The sequence below is a fragment of the Opisthocomus hoazin genome, chromosome 11 (genome assembly GCF_030867145.1).
Source record: "Opisthocomus hoazin isolate bOpiHoa1 chromosome 11, bOpiHoa1.hap1, whole genome shotgun sequence".
In the NCBI taxonomy this organism is placed as follows: Eukaryota; Metazoa; Chordata; class Aves; order Opisthocomiformes; family Opisthocomidae; genus Opisthocomus; species Opisthocomus hoazin.
The window spans coordinates 18,317,509-18,338,243 of NC_134424.1; the positions used below are offsets into that span (position 1 = coordinate 18,317,509).

General features: G+C 39.3%; 1 protein-coding gene across 3 annotated transcripts; it reads right to left on the reverse strand.

Annotated features, from left to right (window-relative positions):
- Positions 1–589: 589 nt before the first annotated feature.
- Positions 590–18,833, reverse strand: RFT1 (RFT1 glycolipid translocator homolog). Of its 3 annotated transcripts, none has more exons than XM_075433182.1 (14): positions 18,705–18,833; positions 18,518–18,603; positions 17,965–18,081; positions 17,246–17,272; positions 15,940–16,129; positions 15,230–15,331; positions 14,086–14,220; positions 13,063–13,141; positions 12,733–12,783; positions 11,218–11,255; positions 9,853–9,997; positions 8,510–8,615; positions 6,932–7,181; positions 590–6,191 (listed from the first exon to the last, which is right to left on the reverse strand). In XM_075433182.1, the coding sequence occupies exons 1-14, from the start codon at positions 18,765–18,767 to the stop codon at positions 6,027–6,029; spliced, it is 1,554 nt and encodes a 517-aa protein (XP_075289297.1). In that variant the 5' UTR covers positions 18,768–18,833; the 3' UTR covers positions 590–6,026. The 3 variants fall into 3 exon arrangements, with proteins under 3 accessions (XP_075289297.1, XP_075289295.1, XP_075289296.1); XM_075433180.1 differs by having other exon boundaries at positions 592–6,191; positions 11,218–11,348; positions 18,705–18,832; XM_075433181.1 differs by lacking the exon at positions 17,246–17,272 and having other exon boundaries at positions 593–6,191; positions 11,218–11,348; positions 18,705–18,831.
- Positions 18,834–20,735: the final 1,902 nt, after the last annotated feature.

The window sequence follows — 20,735 nt, forward strand, 5'->3', positions numbered from 1 at the left end:
CGTCTCTACTAGCAGACAGTCTGGCAGGGAATCTCTGCAGCTCCCCAAAATGGACCTTCAGGCCTCCTGCACTGCCATCTTCCAACTCTGTATTTACATTCAGGAAGGTGTAGGGGTCCTCCTCTTGAATCCTCGAGCTGTTGTCTCAAGAAAGCAATCCTAGCCTTCTTACCCTGCATGGCTTTACTACAGACGTTTTCACAGCTCTCAACTTTTCCTTAGAAATCTGAGCCGAGGTGCTCACAGCTGTGCAGCACAAGACCCAGTTCATGGGTCACAACACCTACCCGCTGCTGAGCGGGGGCAGTTCCACCCAGCCCTTGTCCAACCTGTCTGTGCTGAGCAGGACTTGAGCAAAGCCCTGACAGTCCCCTGGTCCTAGTCCTGTGCTTCAGCAGGGGTCCCAGACGAGCATGTGCAGAGCTACTGTGTAACAGTCATCTGAGGAGGATAAAGAAAAATGCTAAAAATGTCAGTACAATTCTGACAGAACCACAGAAAACCCCACAGTTTCCTCAGGCTAATATACAGTCAACCTCAAATGGGAAGACTGTTAAAGAATATTATCAGACACTACTACCTGTGTTTTCAATGCATAAATAAAAGCCTACCTGACCAGTAAACCAGAATGACAAGCAGTCTGTAGCAAAGTATACTCTACTTCATGGGCATAGTCTGCTGTACTGACAGAAACGCATTCAGACATGGCAGTAACTCCAGGACTAAAGACGCTTCCTCAGAGGAACACTACGCTCCTTGCGCATGTACCGCACTGTGCCACATTTCCCTTCTTCCTTTCCTCATACCATAAACCCCACTCCCCTGAAAGACTGCTAAAAATCATTACACAAATAACAGAAGGCGTTTAAGTGCACTTTATGGTACTTCTTTATAAAATTATTCCCCAAAACCCCTTCCATTAGAAAAACATTAGTACTGTCAAGTCAAGCACCCAGAACCAAAAAGAAGCCACAATTCAATTCTGTGCAACCTTAATTTACTCCCTCTTCATTCCTTGCTTTCAGGACTTGTAAGCAGGCCATAACATAGCCTTCAGCTAGCTGAACCACACATTCCCCATCCCACCCCAGTGCAGGAGGACTCCAGTGACCCACCACATCTTTACATTGAGACTGACTAGGTTGATTTTTTCAGCAAACAAAAAAAGATGTATTTAAAAACAGGAGCTGGTTGTGAATCGTTTACCAACAGATGAATGAAACTCAAAGAAAAAAAAAAATCATAAAAAGGAAGGAACTGGAAAATATTCGTAAGTGATCACAAGGCTCCTTCTCACAGGTAGTGCACAGGTAGGCCTCAGTTGTTCTCCGAGACTCAAGCAATTTTCTGGGCCAGCATCAATGCACTGTTTCACAGTCCTCCCTCTCCCACACAGGAGCCACGAGGGAGCAAATATGAAACATTCCTGCATTCAAGAAAGTCATGGGCAAAACACTGCAGTCTTCTCCCAAGTTCTGTCACATTCGTCTCTTTTTGAAGTTCCCTCTCCAAATTGTATTACAAAGAATAAAACATGCTTCTCATTTACTAGCATATTAGAACTACTCATACATCATATCTCTGTTTAAGGACTGCTATCTTAATTTTTTCTTTCTTCTTGTCACAGCTTTACCTATTTCTGTTTTCTGAAACATATATGTCCGGTTACACATCTTTACACCTTTTCAGTTCAGTAAGATGGCATAAAACTTTTTGGAAACAAGTCACACTGGAGTCAGACATACCTGTGAACCACAAAACCTAGCCAGCAAATGAACACACAGAGCTCTATTAGATGCTCACTTACCACCACTAAACAGGAAGTATGACAAAACAGAAGACAGTTATTCTATCTTTCCTCCACAGTTACAACAGGAAAACCACCACCTTACCTTAGCTGCACACTCATCAGATTCCATGAATGAAGCTCACTATAGCAGTGTGCAGTTACAGACATCCCAGCTGAAAAGGGTTCCTTCCTCCTTCTAGATCACAGCAAGGTAGTGCACGAACCACAACTCAGATCCATGAAGTAAAGAACACAAGCATCTTTTTGTGGAAGTAATCCAAAATGCAACAGAGATAAGCATTTCCTATCACTGTTTAGATCCCCCGGCTGCTAATGCTTTTGAGCATGCTTTGCACTTAGTTTCCATGGCCCAGCTGTGCATCAGATGTGGAGAGCTTCAAACTTCATTTTAAGCTTATAATGAAAATGAAGTACATTTACATAGCACTATCAGAATGCAAATGAGTTATATATTTTGTGCCAAACAAAACCATTACATCTCAGCAGATCTGTTGATGCAATGATATGGTTCACAGTACCTCAGATCCTCTCTCTTCAGCATTATCTTTAAAAAAAGGGTAATTAAACCATAAAAAAGTATCATGTTCAAACAGCAACAAATACGAAATCCACAAAAAGAAATTCAAAGTTTAGATTTAAGTACTATCCAGAAGCCAGCTAATCAGGACTGGATGACCTCAAGGTACTTAAAACTCAAGCAATCCTTCTATGGCCTAACAAGTCAACACCTCTTCCGGGTACTAAATTGTGGTCAACATTCAAGCTTACATTTATTAATTTTGATGCCTACAAAGCAGATTAACCATTAAAGTAAAAGCTTTACCCCCTAATTTTTTTCCTAAAAAGGCACGCCTCCCCCCACTTCTTTACACACAAGTAAAATATTGACAATACTAGAAAAGAACAGTCGAACAACTGGTTAGTACCTAACACTAGTGCTGCCAGTGGCAGCATAATGCAGCTAACAAACCTCATGAAGCACCAAGTTTGCTCCTGTCCACTTAAGCAGTTTTTATCACAATAGTACATTGTTTAAAAGCAAACCCAAACCATACAAGCATACCTTTTGAAAAAAGCAAAAGAGGAAAAAAGGTGACTATAATAATGCCACTTCCTACAATACTACTACAGTAAATTTTCTCCATGCATTTGTTAGGAAGTGGTGCATAAGTTTCTAAGCTGATTAATTTATACATAAAAGATCCTAGAAAACCCAACCAAACTTAAGCATCAACTGTACCAAAGATACAAATAACACCACAATAAGCCTCAACTGAAAGACAAAAACAACTTGTAAGGGAAATAAATTTTATTCGGTGTTATCCTATTAGATAACCATTGTATCTTAGAGATGTTTGAATATCATTCACCCAACTATTAAAAACCTCACATCATTACGTATGAAATCATAACTTTCTCTCCCAAGAAAATGGTTTAATTCTCCCTTACCTTGAACTAAAGGATTTCAGAAGAATACTGCAAAACAGTTTCATGAAATTTATAGACAAGCATCCCACTGTGCCTTTAACAGACTAACATGACTGTAAACAAAAGGGAAATTTGGTCAAGTTCAGTCTCAACTTTGTCCCCGAGTCTGACAGTTTGCTTCTTTATAAATAAAGCAATTAACAGCTTTCACATTAAGGATCACACAGATAAATAAGAAACCATGAGACAGCTTCATAGGTTTATACTTCCTGTCCCTCCTTGCAGTTTCCTGCCACATAAAATATGTTTTAAAAAACCTGAAACACAAAACCCAGCCAACCGTCGCTGAATTGCTTACAGATCAAGCTTAAAAGAGTAATGTCCTTAATTTACAAATGAACAATGATTAAGCAACTTTAAGTGTCTTCCTGATTCATACAAAATTGCATTTTCACTTGTTCAGATGCAAGAGATATTTACAGGCCCTTCCAATGTGAAATCAAACTAATTAGTTTAAAAATGTAACCTCTCTTTAAATGTATAACACAGCATTTATGTTAAAAAAGATTTATGAGACTAGACAGCTCACTATTTGAACAGCAAGATTTCACATCACCTTATTTATGACGATACTAGCAGCAAAAGCAAATACTACTGTACACCTGGGATCATAAGACCAGACAAGACGGCATGACTTCAAGCTCCTTTTGTACAAACAGTTCTTCAATCTCCAAAGCACTTTAAGTGCAGGGCTGTACAAAATTTCTCTTTCCAAGTAGTTGTTAAAATTCACTGCACAGATTGAGATATTCCCACAGTAAGGTTCCAAAGTCATGCAGAAAAAGACAGACCTTAAAAAGCGTCCGTAAGTTCAACTGTCTCAGTTTTTGTGAATTATGAACACGGAAAAGAAACTGTATGCATTGACAATTTATAATAAAGACATTTCAATCTCTGTGACATACAGAGCTGTACTTCATAATAAACTCCATACCGGATAGAAATGAGAAAAAAAAAAACAAACAACAAGCTGCACACAACTCAGAAGGGAAACATTTACAAGGCAAAGAACTACACAATTCACTTAACAGGACAGAACAACATAGTTCGGATTATTTTGGTAGACTTCGTAAGTTCAGAAGAATCAGCAAGTCTCTCCCTACTACCTTCCAGCCAGGCATCCAAGACACCACCATTTGCTCAGAAAGCGCATCTTTCTCTTCCACTGTTTTATTTTGGCTTGTCTGTGATAATTTTTCAATCACCAAGTTCTCATATAAAGTATCTCTTGCAATATTCTCCAAGTGAAAATTACCAGAGTTTAGAAAATGTTTCTAACAGTACCAAACCGAAGACACCAATACCAGAACACATTTCACTGTGAGCTACAGTCACCAGGATGAACTCCACAATGCCATTACAGTGAAGTATTTTTTCAAGCCGTCTGAGGATCTGCGGAGTTGCTACACAATTACACTAAAAGCTTTTGACTGTACGTGTCTGAGCACATGTTTTTTATCACTTCACATTTCTTAGTCCATTCAAACACTGCAAAGGGAACACTGACCACTATAAGCTTGCCACTTCTACATTCTGAAACTGCCAAATTCAGACCTTAGACCAGCAAGAAAATACACAAGTGAACCTAAAACAGCGGCCTAATACATAATTTTACAATTTCTGTATGTCCAAATTTTTAACAATTGAAAAAAGAAAATCAATACAAATGTTAAGATTGAACAAGTAAAGTAACAATACATGAGGAAAAGTGGTTGCAACGAATGAAGCATTTTCTATCCAATAATGAAAGTTTCAATATGCATAAATCCTTGAAAAAAGTTTCATTAAATATATTTAACATGCAATTTCACAGACAAGACAGTCATTTTTATTGAGACAAATCTGTTCGTGCTGGCATTTAAAATCTCAGATAAAAACAGAAAAACAATGGAGTGAAAATAAGAAGTTTTACAATTAACATTCTAGAACTTCAGCGCTAGTGTAATTGTACTCAACTTCTGTAAAACACTGCTCAAAACCCCTTTTTTCTTTTAGCTGAAGCTTCAGAGTACTTTTGACAGTTAATTAATACCCTCATAAATGAATGACATGCTGAATGAAACAATCTTACATAGCTAGCATGGACACATGCTGTGTATGTATGCCATTAACTTGGCTGTAAAGATCAGAACTTTCTGTTCACCACTTGACACTTCAAAACACTGACAGCTCAATCTCTCCACACCACATTATGTTCTACTTAAGTAACAGTAATATTGCTATTGGTCCCTGCTCTAGTGTTTTCTTCAGCTTTGGTTTTGTGGGTTTTATTTTGGGGTTTTTTTTGTTTGTCAGACTATTTTCTAACCGGTTGCGCAGCCCACCATGCCAAATAAGGGCATTCTTAATCACATCTTCAGATGCAAGCCACACGATGCTTCCATACATGTACTCCCCATTGGTAAGAATGGGAGCTCTCTACACAAAGTCTTTCAACTAGGTTATGGCGGAAGGGTGTACCTTTGATCTTCATTCATCACCAAAGTGGCTGTTTGAAGAAAAGCTTAGAAAAGAATGATGCATAAAAAGAAAATTACTCAGCGCTCTCTCACTGTACTGACCAGTTTAGAAGACCAAACATCATTCACTTGGCAATCTTTTACATTGCCACTCCAGTATCAATGCTTCCAATCAACACATGTGGAAACCTTTTTCCATTCAGATCTTACCCAAAAAATACAGCCCTTTACTGCAAGCATGTACAAGAACCATTGTGCACACAAGCATTTCATGTTCCTTTCTTCATATACCGGGAGAGGAACTGGCTTCTGACAAAGTGGATCAGCTTGGTCTCTGTGCAGAACATAGTAACAATAGTTGCTGCAAAGCACAGAGCCCCCATGCTGATGTGAATCAGCCTTGCCATCCAACCCTTATCGCAGCAGAAGAATACCTACAACAAAGGAAACAAGCAATTGCAGGAAGACTAGTCAGCACAAAGTAGATTTACTGTATCAGTAAACAGTATGGTCCAACACACCTCTCGACCATCCTAAAACCACCATCAAGCTGAACAGAGTTTTGCCACATGCACAAGTCATCTCTAGAAGCACGTGCTTTCTTAACAAAATTCTGTCAGCAAAAAAAGAGCATTTAGTAGATACTTGACAAATGTGGAAGCTCTTATTATCTGCTATTTTCTAACAAAACCCCACTGGAAATCTCCCATTCCAAAATACAAAGCTCTCCTTTCTAAGGCATAGTGGATTTATGCCAAATTTTTGTACACTGAAATGCTACCATCTCCGTAATTATTAGACTGCGCAATTACCATCCTGTAGTCTGAATAAATGCGATAAATGTGATCTTGGCAATTTCTTTTCTTCTGTCTTCTGTTTCTGTTCTTGTTTTGGTTTTTCCCCTATCACTATTAAGAACTAAGGACATGGATTTACCTACAGACAGCAGAAACGCGTTAAAATGTACTTGTCAGATACACCTTCTACAGGTGGCAGAGAATTTTGTATCAAAGATAAAAATCTCTTAATACTGTATCTTGCCTTGCCTGTAATGCAAGTCTTCCAGCCTATCCTTCTAAGCCTCTTTTGCTAACGGTACTTCTCTGCTTGTGGACAAAAAAGTCATTCGATACTAACTTTCACAGTGAAAGCAAAATCTGAAAAAGATGCTCACCTCTGAGAAACCAGTGATTACTCCACTTATGATATAAACAAGCAGCAACAATGGCGAGGGAAGCAAGCCTGTCAAAGGTCTGTAAGTGCTTCCTTTGAAGTAATCATAGATATAGTGGATGCTGTGAGCTATTCGAATACCCATGTTAAAGCAGTTGGCAAGTATAAAGCCTATACTGCCATGCCAGTGGGTCAAGAAATAAGAGATGCACAGAAACGTGAAGGACAAGGCCAGCATAACAAAGTTGTACCTAGGGAAAAAAAAAAAAGAAAGAAAAAATTCATGTATACCATTACTGTATTTATTTACTAATTTTATCTTTGAAGAAATATCGCAATTTATTTTCTTAAATGAGGAACAGAAATTCTCTTATCATTTTCTAATGGAAGAAGATAAATTTGAGAACTGAGTTGTTAATTTAAAAATTCACCGAAAGAATGGAAAATGCATCAAAAAATTAAACCAAGAACTACACTATGTAAAGGAAATTCTATTTCACTGATCAGCTGTATACTCATTTCAGAAAGTCAAATCCAGTAATAATGATTAGTAATGTAAAAACTTATGGATTTTTTGCTATTTTATTTTACCTATGTATTAAATAAAAATAACATTCAACAAGATGATGCTTTATTTAGTTGCCACTCCAAACAGTGGCTCTGAGAACAAGTTCATACTTCAAAGGGGTCATGAAAGCAGCCCTTGCTATGTCTAAAACATACTACTTTGACTGTGCAAAGTAAACATCATTGAAATTAATTTGAAAAGGCCTTGTACAGGACAGCTGCTACACAAGCAGAAAAAGCTTGATAGTAGCACTGGGAAGGCAACCAGGCTTCAAAGTCAATAACCCAAGATGAAAATAAAATCAAGAAATAACCCAGATTGAAAGCGATCTCAGGAAGTCATCCAGCCCAACCTCCTATTTAAAGGAGGTAAAGCACTAAATTCAGACCCACAATTTACATCATTCAGAAGTGTATCTGATATACAATAACTGTACAGGAAGAACTTTAACAGTTGCAAAATTTTAATTAACTGATCATCTGTCTTTAAAACCATAACTTAAAGTGCATTTGTACAGAAAACAACACTTCACATTTAAATTACTTTTCCACTTTGTGATGTACCAAAAGCTAATATAATAACCTTTTTCGTTCTTAATTCTGACCTTCTGACCCACATATTTAAATACTTGCTAAAGCTTCTACATCTAAATCTACATGCAGACAGCTAAATAAGGAGTTGGTTTTCAAAGGGGAAGGATATTTTTATGCTGATTTCAAATGCACTAATCTCTTTATCAGGTTATTACAAATAAATTTTTACTAAGATTACTGTTTACTAACAAATACAAGCATGTAAAAAACAGAAGCAGGGCATGTTGCTTGCCCACCTATTGCACCTGCCTTTGAGACAAGGAAGATAGTTCTTAAAGGAACTGAAGAAATTCGCTCTTTGGAAAACAAGCATTCCCAAGCACATATCCATGTGGAACATTTGTTCTGTTCACATACTGAACTCCAAGCAAGCCATATGCAGACTGATTATAGGAATATCCTGGGGACACTTTCCTACCTGTCTACCTCTTCTTTGCACATCAAGGCAAACGTAAAACATTCTGTTACTCCATTGATAGCAAGAAACAGGACATATAAAGAGTAACATCGGAGGAGATCTGGACCTAAAAAACACATTAGAATGATAAGTAGATTATTATTTCTTTTATAAAATCACATTATTTTTACACTCAGAGATAAGAGTTGCAATGTTATCACTAATAACAGAAACTTAAGTTCATTTGAACAAGTTTCCTGTCTAGATATCTTGACAAGAACACAAATAAACAAGCCAAAATAAAAGCCAAAATAAAACCCCAAAAATAGCAGTTATAGTAACAGAGAAGATACACATCAAAAAACAGTATTCTAGTAAAAGGGATTTCCTAACTACAAATTAGTATTTATCATAATTCAAATTTCTATGGTACAGAAATTTGTGGAAATTAATCCAATAGTCAATATGACATACTAAAAGCAACAGAATGTATATTTTGAACACAACACTATGAAAAACTGGAAGGCTGTTTACTGCACTCAAAACTGTCCTAGATAAAAAATTATATTCAGATTTTTATAGGTCAGAGATAATTTATACATAACTTCAAAATTCTCCATTCAGACCTGAAGCTTTTTCTTGTCCTTTGGAAATTATAACACTAGGAAAGCACTGGAACAGGTTGCCCAGGGAGGTTGTGGAGTCTCCTTCTCTAGAGATATTCAAGACCTGCCTGGACAAGGTCCTCTACAGCCTGCTGTAGGTGATCCTGCTTCAGCAGGAGGGTTGGACTAGATGACCCACAGAGGTCCCTTCCAAACCCTACCATTCTGTGATTCTGCAATTCTATACTTTCTCTCCTGAAAATCCATTCCTTGACTGTAAAACTTACCCCCCAATATGTACAACTACAGCAATATTGTTACCATTATATGGTTTATCACTATTAAAACAAAAAAAGTAGTATTGTTCCTTCACTAAAATTATGGATTCTTTGGTTCCAGTTTGCTGTATGGGTTTTTTCAGGGGTTTGTTGTGGTCTTAAACAGCTGGAGTTAGCAGTTTTACATCATGGAGTGATCAATCCTTTAAAACATTCTTTTCCAATGATGTGAAATTGCAGGAAGGTAGGACCCCAACCTTAATCATACTTCTTTAGCACTCCTCGGTATATTTTAGTTTAAAGTGACTACATATTAAAGATGTTAATACAAAGGCACGAGCTCTGGATTCAGACAAGCAAAGTCACTGATTTCAATAGAGTTTTACAGAAAAAGAATTCTGCTGATTTACCCAAGAATTCATAACAGCTACAGTTTCTCTTTCTAAAGAATGGCTTCTTTGCCAGCTCTATAAATCTTTACCTGTTCCCGAACTGAGCATTGAGCCTCCGTAAATATCCAGAGCCAGCTGAGAATAAGCATAGCCAAAAACTGTGATGGTAAGGCCAATCAGAAGCACAAGTTTCAACAGCAATTCTAATACATTTGCAGCCATAGCAACATCATCCTGAAAAGAAATTAGTCAGTTACAAGAACTGGAATCAATATAATAGTTATTTTCACAAAGAAAAGCTACTTTATTGAAAAAAAATCAGCTTGCACAGTGTAAAAATGTGTGAAATATCCTTTGTTATTGAATTATCCACACACAGTCTTAACTTCCAACAATTTTTACATATTTATTATTCTGTTCTATGTTTTACACGTTACAAACTCTACACAAATATTAGCCAGGAACATGTCTGTTTAAGAATGTGTGCAAACAGCACTTGCACCTGTTTAAGAGTCAGTAAATGGCAAAAAAGAGCACAGCATCTGCCCAAGGCTGCAGCAGGAGGGTCAGATTTTCACTGCTGCATGGGACTACAGGATTTGCCGCCCCAGAACAGTTAATTTGTCAGTTCTACTACCTCTTTACAAGAAGCATTCTTGTAATACAATGTTATTTCACTACATAGAGTGAAAACTCCTAATCATTTTGCCAGCTGTACATATCAGGTACACTACATATACAATATACATGTATGTACACCTTTCTTGGCCCACCAATGACCCGAAGCAGGGGATTTGTTTAACTGCGTGCTGATGTGCAAGTAGAAGGATTACTGCAAAAAGCTGTCATAGCATCAGATAAAAGCTCAGTCTGACCTTCATGACTGATCAAGAATTTCTTACCTAGAGCATGCACGAGTATTACTCTGGGGAACAAAGCTCTTGTTTGTTTAACCACCAATATACCACATACAATTCAAAAGCTTGAGAAAAATACAATTCTTTTCTTCCCAAAACTGCACTCTTTGGAAACATTACTGTTTAATAACTGCTACTAACATCTTCAAGTAAATCATATATTTTCAGACAGCATTTATCTGACAGAAATAGCATGCTTTCGTGATTTTAATAACTGCCCAAGTAATCTGGAAATGCACAGTACAGTAGGGTTTACATTGCACTGTTCGGAGCAGATAATGTTAACTTCAGTTATAATACAATGCAGTACTATGCCACTGCATATATTAATTTCTATTTCATTAGCATTTTACCTATTGTCTTTTCTTTTTGGTCCAGCCTCACTCCACATTTTTGTTCTCCACTTGAACTTTCCTATTTTAACAGCCTTTATACTCAAATTTAAACACACACTTCTGACAGTCACCCTTCTGTGATGCAACTTATCTGCAACAAAAATCAAGCATTTGACATGTAATGAATCCAAAATAAACGTACCTGCTTCTGATCCTTTACATTCTTCCCTCTTTCCAACACTTTAGCAAAAAAGACATAAAAACTCTCCTCAATAGGCAAAAAGATAAACCTGGCCACCAGTGAACCAAGGTTATTCACGATATCATATACACCTTTAAAAAAAAAAAACAAACAACAAACCCAGCATAGCAGCAGCAACCCCTATTGTTTTTAGACACATTTCAATTCCAAGTCTAACAATGACATGAATTCTAATTTAATATTTCCACCGAACAAAGAGAAGACTAATAGAATTTAGTGCAACATTAAAGCAGTGTTCCCTTAAAATTCTGACAGTCACAGCAGCCACAGCTCAAAATTACAAAGCTTGCTCACAGATGGCAAAGCTAGGACAAAAGCATCAACTAGAGATGTGGATCCAGTAACAGCACCAAGCCGCATTCAGCTTTCTTACTGTAGGGGAAGGTAAAAGATCCTGACAAATTTCACTGAATGAGAACAGGAGTGTAAGAATTTACTGATATAGGAAAACAGAAAGATATCTTTTTAGTGTCAGGTGTTGTTTTTTTTTTTTAATTTATTTTTACTTTCACTGAAGTGGAAGAGCAACCCTACAAGACATTTTACCAGCACTTCCTGTGCTGGATAATTGATACTTGCTGTATCCTCAGCAAGATACTACTCCAAACCTGTATACACACACACACACACACACAGAGCATATCAAGCCAGGCATACGGATAAGCACTTTACATATTCACAGCGAAATAACAGAATAAGGTTCTGGCTGCTTTCATAGGACTTGATATTAATGTTTTCAACATTTTGAGAGTACAGGCATTTTTGTACTCATTGCTCTTTTAAAGACCCTTCAAGTAACAGGCCGCTGAATTGTTGTGCGGGGGAGGAGGTTCGGAAGTGGCCATAGTTACTGGCGGTAAGCACATATACTCAGTATTTATGGGTGATCATACTACAGCCAGCAATTAAAAGTAATTCAAACTAGCCAAGAAACTTCTAACAGTGGGCCAGCAATTACAGCCTATTTTCCTTCCCCAAGCTATAAAGACTCAAGGTGCTGCCAAGTCAGCCATCTGAACAGCTACTGCAATACATCACTCTAACCACACTGAATTCTTTCATAGAACATAATTCAGTTCTGAGATGCAATGCTATAAACAATTATGTCCTTGCCATAGCAGCTAACATAGATTCAAAAGGAAGACAGTAAACAGCAGAAAACAGAACAAAAACCAAAAAAGACAGACAACTATAATACATCAGGTACTAATGAAGTTTCTTTTAAAAAAAGATACATAGTATCACATATCCAATTGGAAAGTTATTATCCAAAGAATAAAATTAAAATCCATGATCTTAATCTTTTTTATTTATCTGTATGAATCATTCACAGAAATCTATCTCAAAGTCACAAAGGCTTTGAAGTATTCAGATGTGAGTTATCTTCAAATACTTTAAGCCATTTTCAGAACCATCTGAAGAGCAGTCACAATTCCACAATACCATTACACTTACCCTGATCACCAAAATTTAACACGTTCAAAAAAGTCATCACATATCGTTCACCTGTAAGTTCAAAATAAATAACTTAAGAACAAGCCCCTAAATCTTTCCCAATACTTGTGTAGCCACTTCCAGTATGAAGTATTCAAGTGACAGTCCAACAGGAGAGAACCTAGTTCAGAGTACCTCCAAAAACTTCATTCAGGTTGGTAACATCTGCTGGCAACAAATCTCTGAAAGTCACATGCCCACACCCTCCCCCCAGTTTTCTCAAGCTCTAAGTCAAATTCATAAACAGTATTCACTAGCCCTTTTCCATCACAACTATACATCAAGGCTCACCCTCTGTCAAAATCTGTTTCAAGAAGGATTGTTTGAAGAAACTCCAAGTCAACCGTGCTTCCCTCCAGTTAACAAAGGTCTGCAAAACAAGCACTGAAATGTAACAAACATGACTGAAACTATAGAGTGGAAACAGAGACTACAAAGCCAGTACAGTATTCTAGGCTCACTCTAACTTACTTCACTGATGAGGAAAACCCAGTGTCAGTTACTAACAACTAATCTAAAATATTGCTAAACTCAAGCACCAGTATCACTCCGACCTGGCAGACTTTTTTCCTTTCTGAAAATAACTGTTGTTGCAAATGAAGTACCCAAACACAAGCTTTCTACAGAAAACACTAATCAAAGTTGGGAGGCAAGAAAAAAAAAAAACAACCCATGCCATTTAGCATGCTGATATAACTTTCATCTTCACTGTAGATATAAGTTGTTTACTGCTCTTCAAACTGTCTCTACAAGCCTTGCAACCAAGAACTGCCTTTATCTTTTCAATCCGTACATCTTTGTCAAAATGTCTGCTTCCTCATTGTGTCTTTTCATTTATTTCTTCGCCTCATTTTCTTTTGAGAGAACATGAGATGTATTTGTATATCTGTAGGATGCTGTGTACCACCATGTTTCTTTTGTGGAAAAGTTCAAGTACCAAAATCCATGGTAAAATGGTTCTGGTTTCTTTCCTGCCTCAGATCCAGTGATACCTGGACACTGCCCTGCCCACTGCAGATGTTCTATCACCAGTTAATGGCTTGTGTAAAGATATTAAAAGATAAGTCAGCAATAACACAAGCCCATAACCACAAAGGGGTCAAGTTTCCTAACATTTTTCTGACAAGTATTTCACTAGTACAAACTACAAACAGAATTTTTATGTAATTTTTTTCCTTAACCGGTCATATCTTCTACAGTGCAGAGATAACCCCAAAATCATTCAATTAACTCCGCTATCTCAAACTAATTTTCAAAGCGCTCTCAAGAAACTTAAAAAAAAAATAAAATCAACAAATAAACTGTACAACCTACCTCATCTTCCAGCAAGTTAGGTAATAGAGCTTTCATTCTAGCAACTGGAAATGACTTCTTCGTTGCTTCAGGAGATCCCAAAAACATCACAAAATAAATTACATAGCACATTACCAGAACACTGGTATATAAAAGCTGGAAAGACAGGGAAGGAGAGAAGAAAAAACAGGGATATAAAATTAACTTACAAATGTAGAATCGCATGCTAGAATTACATACCAAATCCAGTGAGAAGAAAAGGTACTAAGTAGCCCTTAGTCTTGTCAAACATTAAACTAAGTAAAGACTTTGATTTAACACCTCTCAAGAATGCTGTTGAAGGCTGTTACAATGTCTGACAACCCTTTTGAGGAAGAAATTTTTCCTAATATCCAATCTAAAGGTCCCCTGGTGCAACCTGAGGCTGCTTCCTCTCATCCTATCACTTTTACTTCAGAAAAGAGACCAACCCCCCACCTCGCCAAAACCTCCTTTCAGGTAGTTGTAGAGAGCACTAAGGTCCCCCTTCAGCCTCCTTTTCTCCAGCTTCGATGAGTTATAAGATACCTACTACAGCCACTGCCACAACTGAACAAAAAAATAACCTAAATGTCCACATCAGAGGCGATCACCTTTTTATTTCTGGGTGAACTCTGCACAAGCCACAGCCATACTTGTCCAGTGCCAATATATCCCTCCTTCATCGTAGCAAAGGAAAAGGTTTAACCCAAATACGTTACACATGATTAGCACCTTCTGGTACCGTGATACAGGTCGATGGCACAGGCCGACAAAATTACACGTGGTAATCGTCTAAGTCTAACATTAATTCTGAAGCCAGCTGGTGAAGAGCATTGTAGTGTATAACTAAGAAAAAGTCAACATAAAACTTACACAGAGTAACATACCCTGATTTGAAAACTCTGCTTTCACAGACACAAGGAGTGTCTGTGAGCTTTCTTGTACCTCCATTAAACTGCTCGAGGTAAAGGGCCAAGTCAATAACAAGTATCAAGAAAATACTAAACACAAGTGCTACATCCTAAACCTCCCAGGAACATTTTCTTTCACCTCCCCAAAGTTACTCAGCAGGCTAAATGCCAAAGGCAAATAAAAACTCAGATGAATCAAGAATTTATAGAGAAAGAGAACACAGGAAACTTACCTGAGCCAAGGAAAAAATGTAGACGCCCCATTGAGGATAAAGGACTACTAAAATAACCGTCAAAATGCATTTTGAGATTACTGAAAGGCTTTCAGCAATTACCTTCAAGAAAGAGAAAATAGAGACGGTTTATTTTCTGCCAACTTAGCCACATACACAAACTTAAAAAGCAGCAGTTTCACACACAGAATTTATGCAGGAATATCAGACTTTAAAAGTCAGACTTTATCAAAGAGTTTCTTTCTGCTGCGTTGGCCATCTTAGATTGTGTTTTCTCCACAAATTTTCTATTCTTGCATTTCACAATTCCTCCACTGCACTTCGCCAGTGCTTTGTATGAGACATAAGGGAGAAAATTTTGCTTGAGACAATCGTGTTCTCAATTGTTGCATTTCACAATTTCATATCAACAATCAACAGAAAAGCAAAACTGTGGAAGCTGTGTGCCTCTCCCTGCAATTAAAATTCATGATTAAATATTTAATGACCACTAAGGTGATAATTTCTAAATAAACTAGCTTTCTTGCTTTAACAGGTACAAATTCATATCTATGTTACAACCATGTCATACAGTACTAAAAAGTACACACAGTTTTGTGGGATTTTTTTAATATGCTTTAATATACTAAGATATAGTTCACGAATCTGGTATTTTCAATAGAGAGATATAATCCCCCCCCCAATGCATACACCCCATGTACTTTACTAACCTTAAGTCTCACAAACAAATGAGCTTGTGCTAAAACCCAGAACGGCTCTCCCAGAAGCTCGACAATTGCAGAAAGACCAAATGCCACTACACCAGCCTGATAATGAGGAACCACAGAAGGATCAGGTACTTCAAGCAAGTGTAGCCAGACTAAGCCCAAGAAAATAGACCAAAAAACACCAAGAGGGACTCTAAAAAGTTAACAAAAACAATCAATAGAAATGTTACTTAAGCAGAAAAAAAACTCCAAGAAAATTAGATTAAAATTTCACATGTTGCCATAACAAATAAAAAAAAAGGCCTGAGGAACTGATTTCTATTGTTACAACACCAAGAATACTTTTTTGTAATAAACATTTTTAAGACTTTCTTTTACAAGATATGGACAACATTTTTCTGACTTTCTACTCAAGACCTAACACAAGGTAAACTATCTGCATTTCTTTTTCCCTGGGACTGAACACTTCTGATCCCGTATCAGCCTACAGAATACTGCAAACCCCTCACTACTGCAGTTTTTATGGTCTGTGGTTATCAGGGGTTTGGCACAAAAGCTTTGCTGGATCTTCCAGTAACAAAGATACCACCACTCCAGCTGCTAGTCTTAGTCTTCCAGAAATCTCTGGTTCTCCACAGAGGAACAGCAGAGTGAGCAGAAGAAAATTCATGCCTGCACCTCAGGTATGCCAGCTCACAATGCTCTACCGTAGCTCACAGCCACTCCGATTAGTGACTGTAGCTAAAAAGTCAAGCTAGGTTCAGGAGTGCAGACATGCATTACCTTTTATTGACACTACTTCAGGAACACAAGGTTTCTGGCAAAGTGCAAGAAATTGTATATCATTGCAGCAGGATCTATTCAACCCTCCTATTATGAGATCCCTAACATATTTGCATCAAGCTCCTAAAATGTATTTCAGATCCTTCAAGAAAATTAATCTTTTTAAACTATGCTTCTCTATGAGGAAAAATTCAAAAGGAAAAGGTGCACACAGTCATTGTTAACTCATCATTTAGTGCCCACTTGAAAGGCTGTCAAATAGCAGAAATCTGATTATAGTACAGTGAATACAACAGATCTAATACATTTAAAATCTAAGTACTAAACTCATCCCAGAAAGGGACAATCCCTCTTTATACCTGGATGCAGATGCCCACACAGAACCTCCCATTCCTGGGCCAGTTGTAATTAATAGCTGTACAGTTCCAGGGAAAGTCAGTAGGGTGAACCAACAGAAGACTACTACTCTGTCATGCAGGGGTAGTTTTCCACCACATCAGACAGATAAACTTACTTCCCAACCCACCTAATTGTGGCTGCACAGCTGCTAGATCTGGCAGAAGGGAAGCAGCAGAGACACGTCCAGGAACCAGAAGAGAGAAACAAGTCATAAAAGCCGCTTAGGTGCAATGTGCTATTACACTCTATGGCTGCAGCTTCATGTAGACATTAAGCTACCCACTTTCTGCTACAAATGACCCTGCAGCTGAAACAAGTAGTCCTACTTACTCCCTGTTGCTTAATTCCAACTCCTTCTTTCACCTTTTCAGATCTCTCCTACCCAACACAAACATTTATGTTGCCATGCCACCAAATCGTATCAGGGCTCAAGACTTTGAAAAAAAAAAAAAAAATTAGCTGGGGGGGGTGGGGAGGAGGTAAAAGAAGAACAAGAATAAGCAGGCAGAGAAAGAAAAAAAATAAAGGATTATGTATTTGTGCAACAAGGTTTTCCTTTAACAGCTACAACACAAATTAAACTCCAGGGTGACAGAACAAATGGCTCCTGATAACATCTTTGGCAATGCACTGTCCCACACGCTCCAAAAAGAAATCAAGTCCATAAATGCTAAAGCAACAGACTTGACCAGCTCCCTCCATCAGTCCTGAAACACAACTGAGGCGACTAAATGCTCAATGCTGAAATGATTGCCTCAGTAAATAAAAACTTGCTTTCATTTTGTGAGCTCTCAGAGAAGAATTAGAAATAAATTCTAAAGCAGTAAATTTTTAGAAGTATCTTACGTCAGCCACAAAAGATTAATTGTTTTGGTCCAGTTTCGCTTTGTGCTTCCACTCAGACAAGCTCTGCGAAATGCCTCCCTGGCCAGGAAGACGACTGTTGAATACAGCAGAGTTAGCCTAAAGGAGGTGAGGAGAAAAAAATACAAAGAGAAAATTATTTCTTTACATACTACTTCTGAAATCCTTGTGCAGTAGCATCACTGACAGCTCTTACACAGAACCGCCTGACAGACAAATCTAACAGGTATGAGAAGAAAACATGGTGATATGAGACAAATCATCACCACCTTCTGAAGAAGGAGGAAGAGTAATTACACGTGATTATTCAAACAGCAAAAACACTTTCAGCACGCTACAAACCAAAAACGCGGCTGGAAACTGTACAGCAACAGCGTGTAACACGCAGCTGTGCCAAGCTTCTCCCCAGCGAGCTGGTGGCTTCCCCAGCCCCGTCCCCGGGGCCGCCTCACGCCGGGCGGGCCCCAGGCGCAGCACGGCCAGGTGCGGACCGAAGCTTCCAGCCCGGGTGCCGGGCAGGCTCCCCCTCGCCCACCTGACGTTGACCACGCCGATCAGCTCTCTGGAGAGGTAGCGCAGGGTGAACGCGTTCAGCCCGAAGGTGACCACCCGGAACAGCACCTGCGAAGGAAGCCGCAGGGGAAACACCTGCGGGCCGAGGGGGCCGAGGCGGCTCCCGCCAGGCACCGCGGAGGAGGAGGAGGAGGGGGGAGGTCCCGCACCTGGAGCAAAGCGCTGGAGGAGGCCAGCCGGGTGGTCTGGCTGAGCACGTCCTGCGCGGCCATCGGCTCCCCGCCCGGGCCGGCCCCGCCGGCAGCAAATGGCGCCGCCGTCGCGCCGCGATCGCGTCAGCGCGGCCGGGACCGCCCCGGGCTCCGGCGGGAAGGGGCTGTGCTGCTCTGCGCGCCCGGCTCTGCTTCATCGGCCGGGGTAACGCGTGCGCTGCAGTAATGCTTTGGACAGAAATGGTGAACTGCCAGAGCAGCTGCCCCGGCGCTCGGCTCGGATGCCGAAACTGGCGCTCGGCGCCACCTTTGTGCTTCGCGAGCAGCCGAAAACCCTTCAGACACCCCGAACACTGCACACTGGCTCTCAAGAAGATACCACATGAAGTAACATTTTCTGACAAACGCCATTTTCCAGCATTTCTGAAAAACCGCGCAAGTTTCACCAATTCCCTTCTACACTGAGGGCAAACCCGCCAGTCTTCCCCGACTTCAGGAGAAAGCCACCAAAGGGGGGTGAGACACCCTCGCTGCAGGGAGAAAGCATCTCACTGCATCCTGTGGAACCGAAAAACAAAACAAAATCCACCTTCAAATAGCAAAAATGCAATTTAATTGTAACTAACTTGAATTTAATAATACACTGACTCGAAGTCTTCCAAACAGATAAGACTTCCGACTCAGTGTAAATCAGTACAGTAGTTCCAGACTATTTTAGATAATTATTTAAGCAGCAATATATAAAAAGATTGTGTCTTTATATGTTACACAACCTTCCCCTCAAAAGCATGATGCTTCCAGCTCAAAAGTCACATTTTTCTTAGCAAAGCTACAGTTGAACAAAAACCTCTCATGTCTGACAGCTGCTGTTGAAAAGTGTTTTGGGGGGGAAGTATCTGAGCCCTACTTGATTCCAGCTTCTTAATGACAGAATACGAACAGCAAGTTTGCAAACAGGATCTGAAGAGAAGCTAGATAACCAGCCACAACTTTCCAAGCCATCTCTCCATCAATTTTGTCTTCTGCATAAAACCCCCTCCCCTCCTCCACGACATTACACCAACCACTTCATTCTTTACATGTTCAGAGTAAGGTTTTTCAGATTCTTTCCTTTGGTCATTTTTCCCCGATAACATTCTTTCAGGAATCAGGAAGTGATGTGTAGGTGTGGATCTATGTGGCAGAGGACTATATCTTCCAAATTCTTTTAAGTGTGATACTAACACTGAAAACACCTGAATTGTAAAAGCCTAACAACAAGAGATTATTACCCCCTTGTAAAGATGGGGACAGAGAGAAGAAACTAATATGGGTTAGGTAATTGCAGAGACAGGAAGAGATCTCAGATTTGGGGTTACAGAAGGGTGCTCTAGCTAGAGGGGAGGAAACATTCCCACCTCTCCTTTAGGCAGTTTTCCAGTTCTCAAATGGAAAATACAATTAAAACAGCCGTCCCTGCTCAGGCTCTGGGCTTTTCTTAGTGGCAGCAACGGTGATGGCAGAAATCAAGAGACTTCTAGGATGTTATAGCCTGTGCTGATATCAATAGGGGTGGCTGAACTGTGGGAATTAAAACCCATCACAAATTCCCAGATACGCTGCACAGAGAAACAAAAAAGCAGTTGAGGAGCATAAAGCATGCAGCATCTACCAACACTCCAGTAAGGACTCATGTTATTCTTTCTATACATACACAAACATTTTCACGACAAAAGTAGGGAAGATCAAGGAATAAAACAGGAGAAATCAGTGTGCTAACTGGAGGCAAATAGTCTCACCTTTTCAGGCATCTGCCATGGGCAACGGTAAGTGACAACTAGTGATGTTTTGTTGGACACTTTGGCTTGTCACCTCATAAACCTGAAGCAGAAACAGCTGCAAAGCATGGGGCAGTGGAAAAAGCAAGGAAACCACTGTAACGCCAGGTGTTTTCAGCAGAAGCCAGCTTTGCGCTTCCCCCCTTTGGGCATTAAGGCGCCGGAGCCACTAGATGGCAAACGGCTTTGAGGCAGCCAGTGCAAGGGCAGG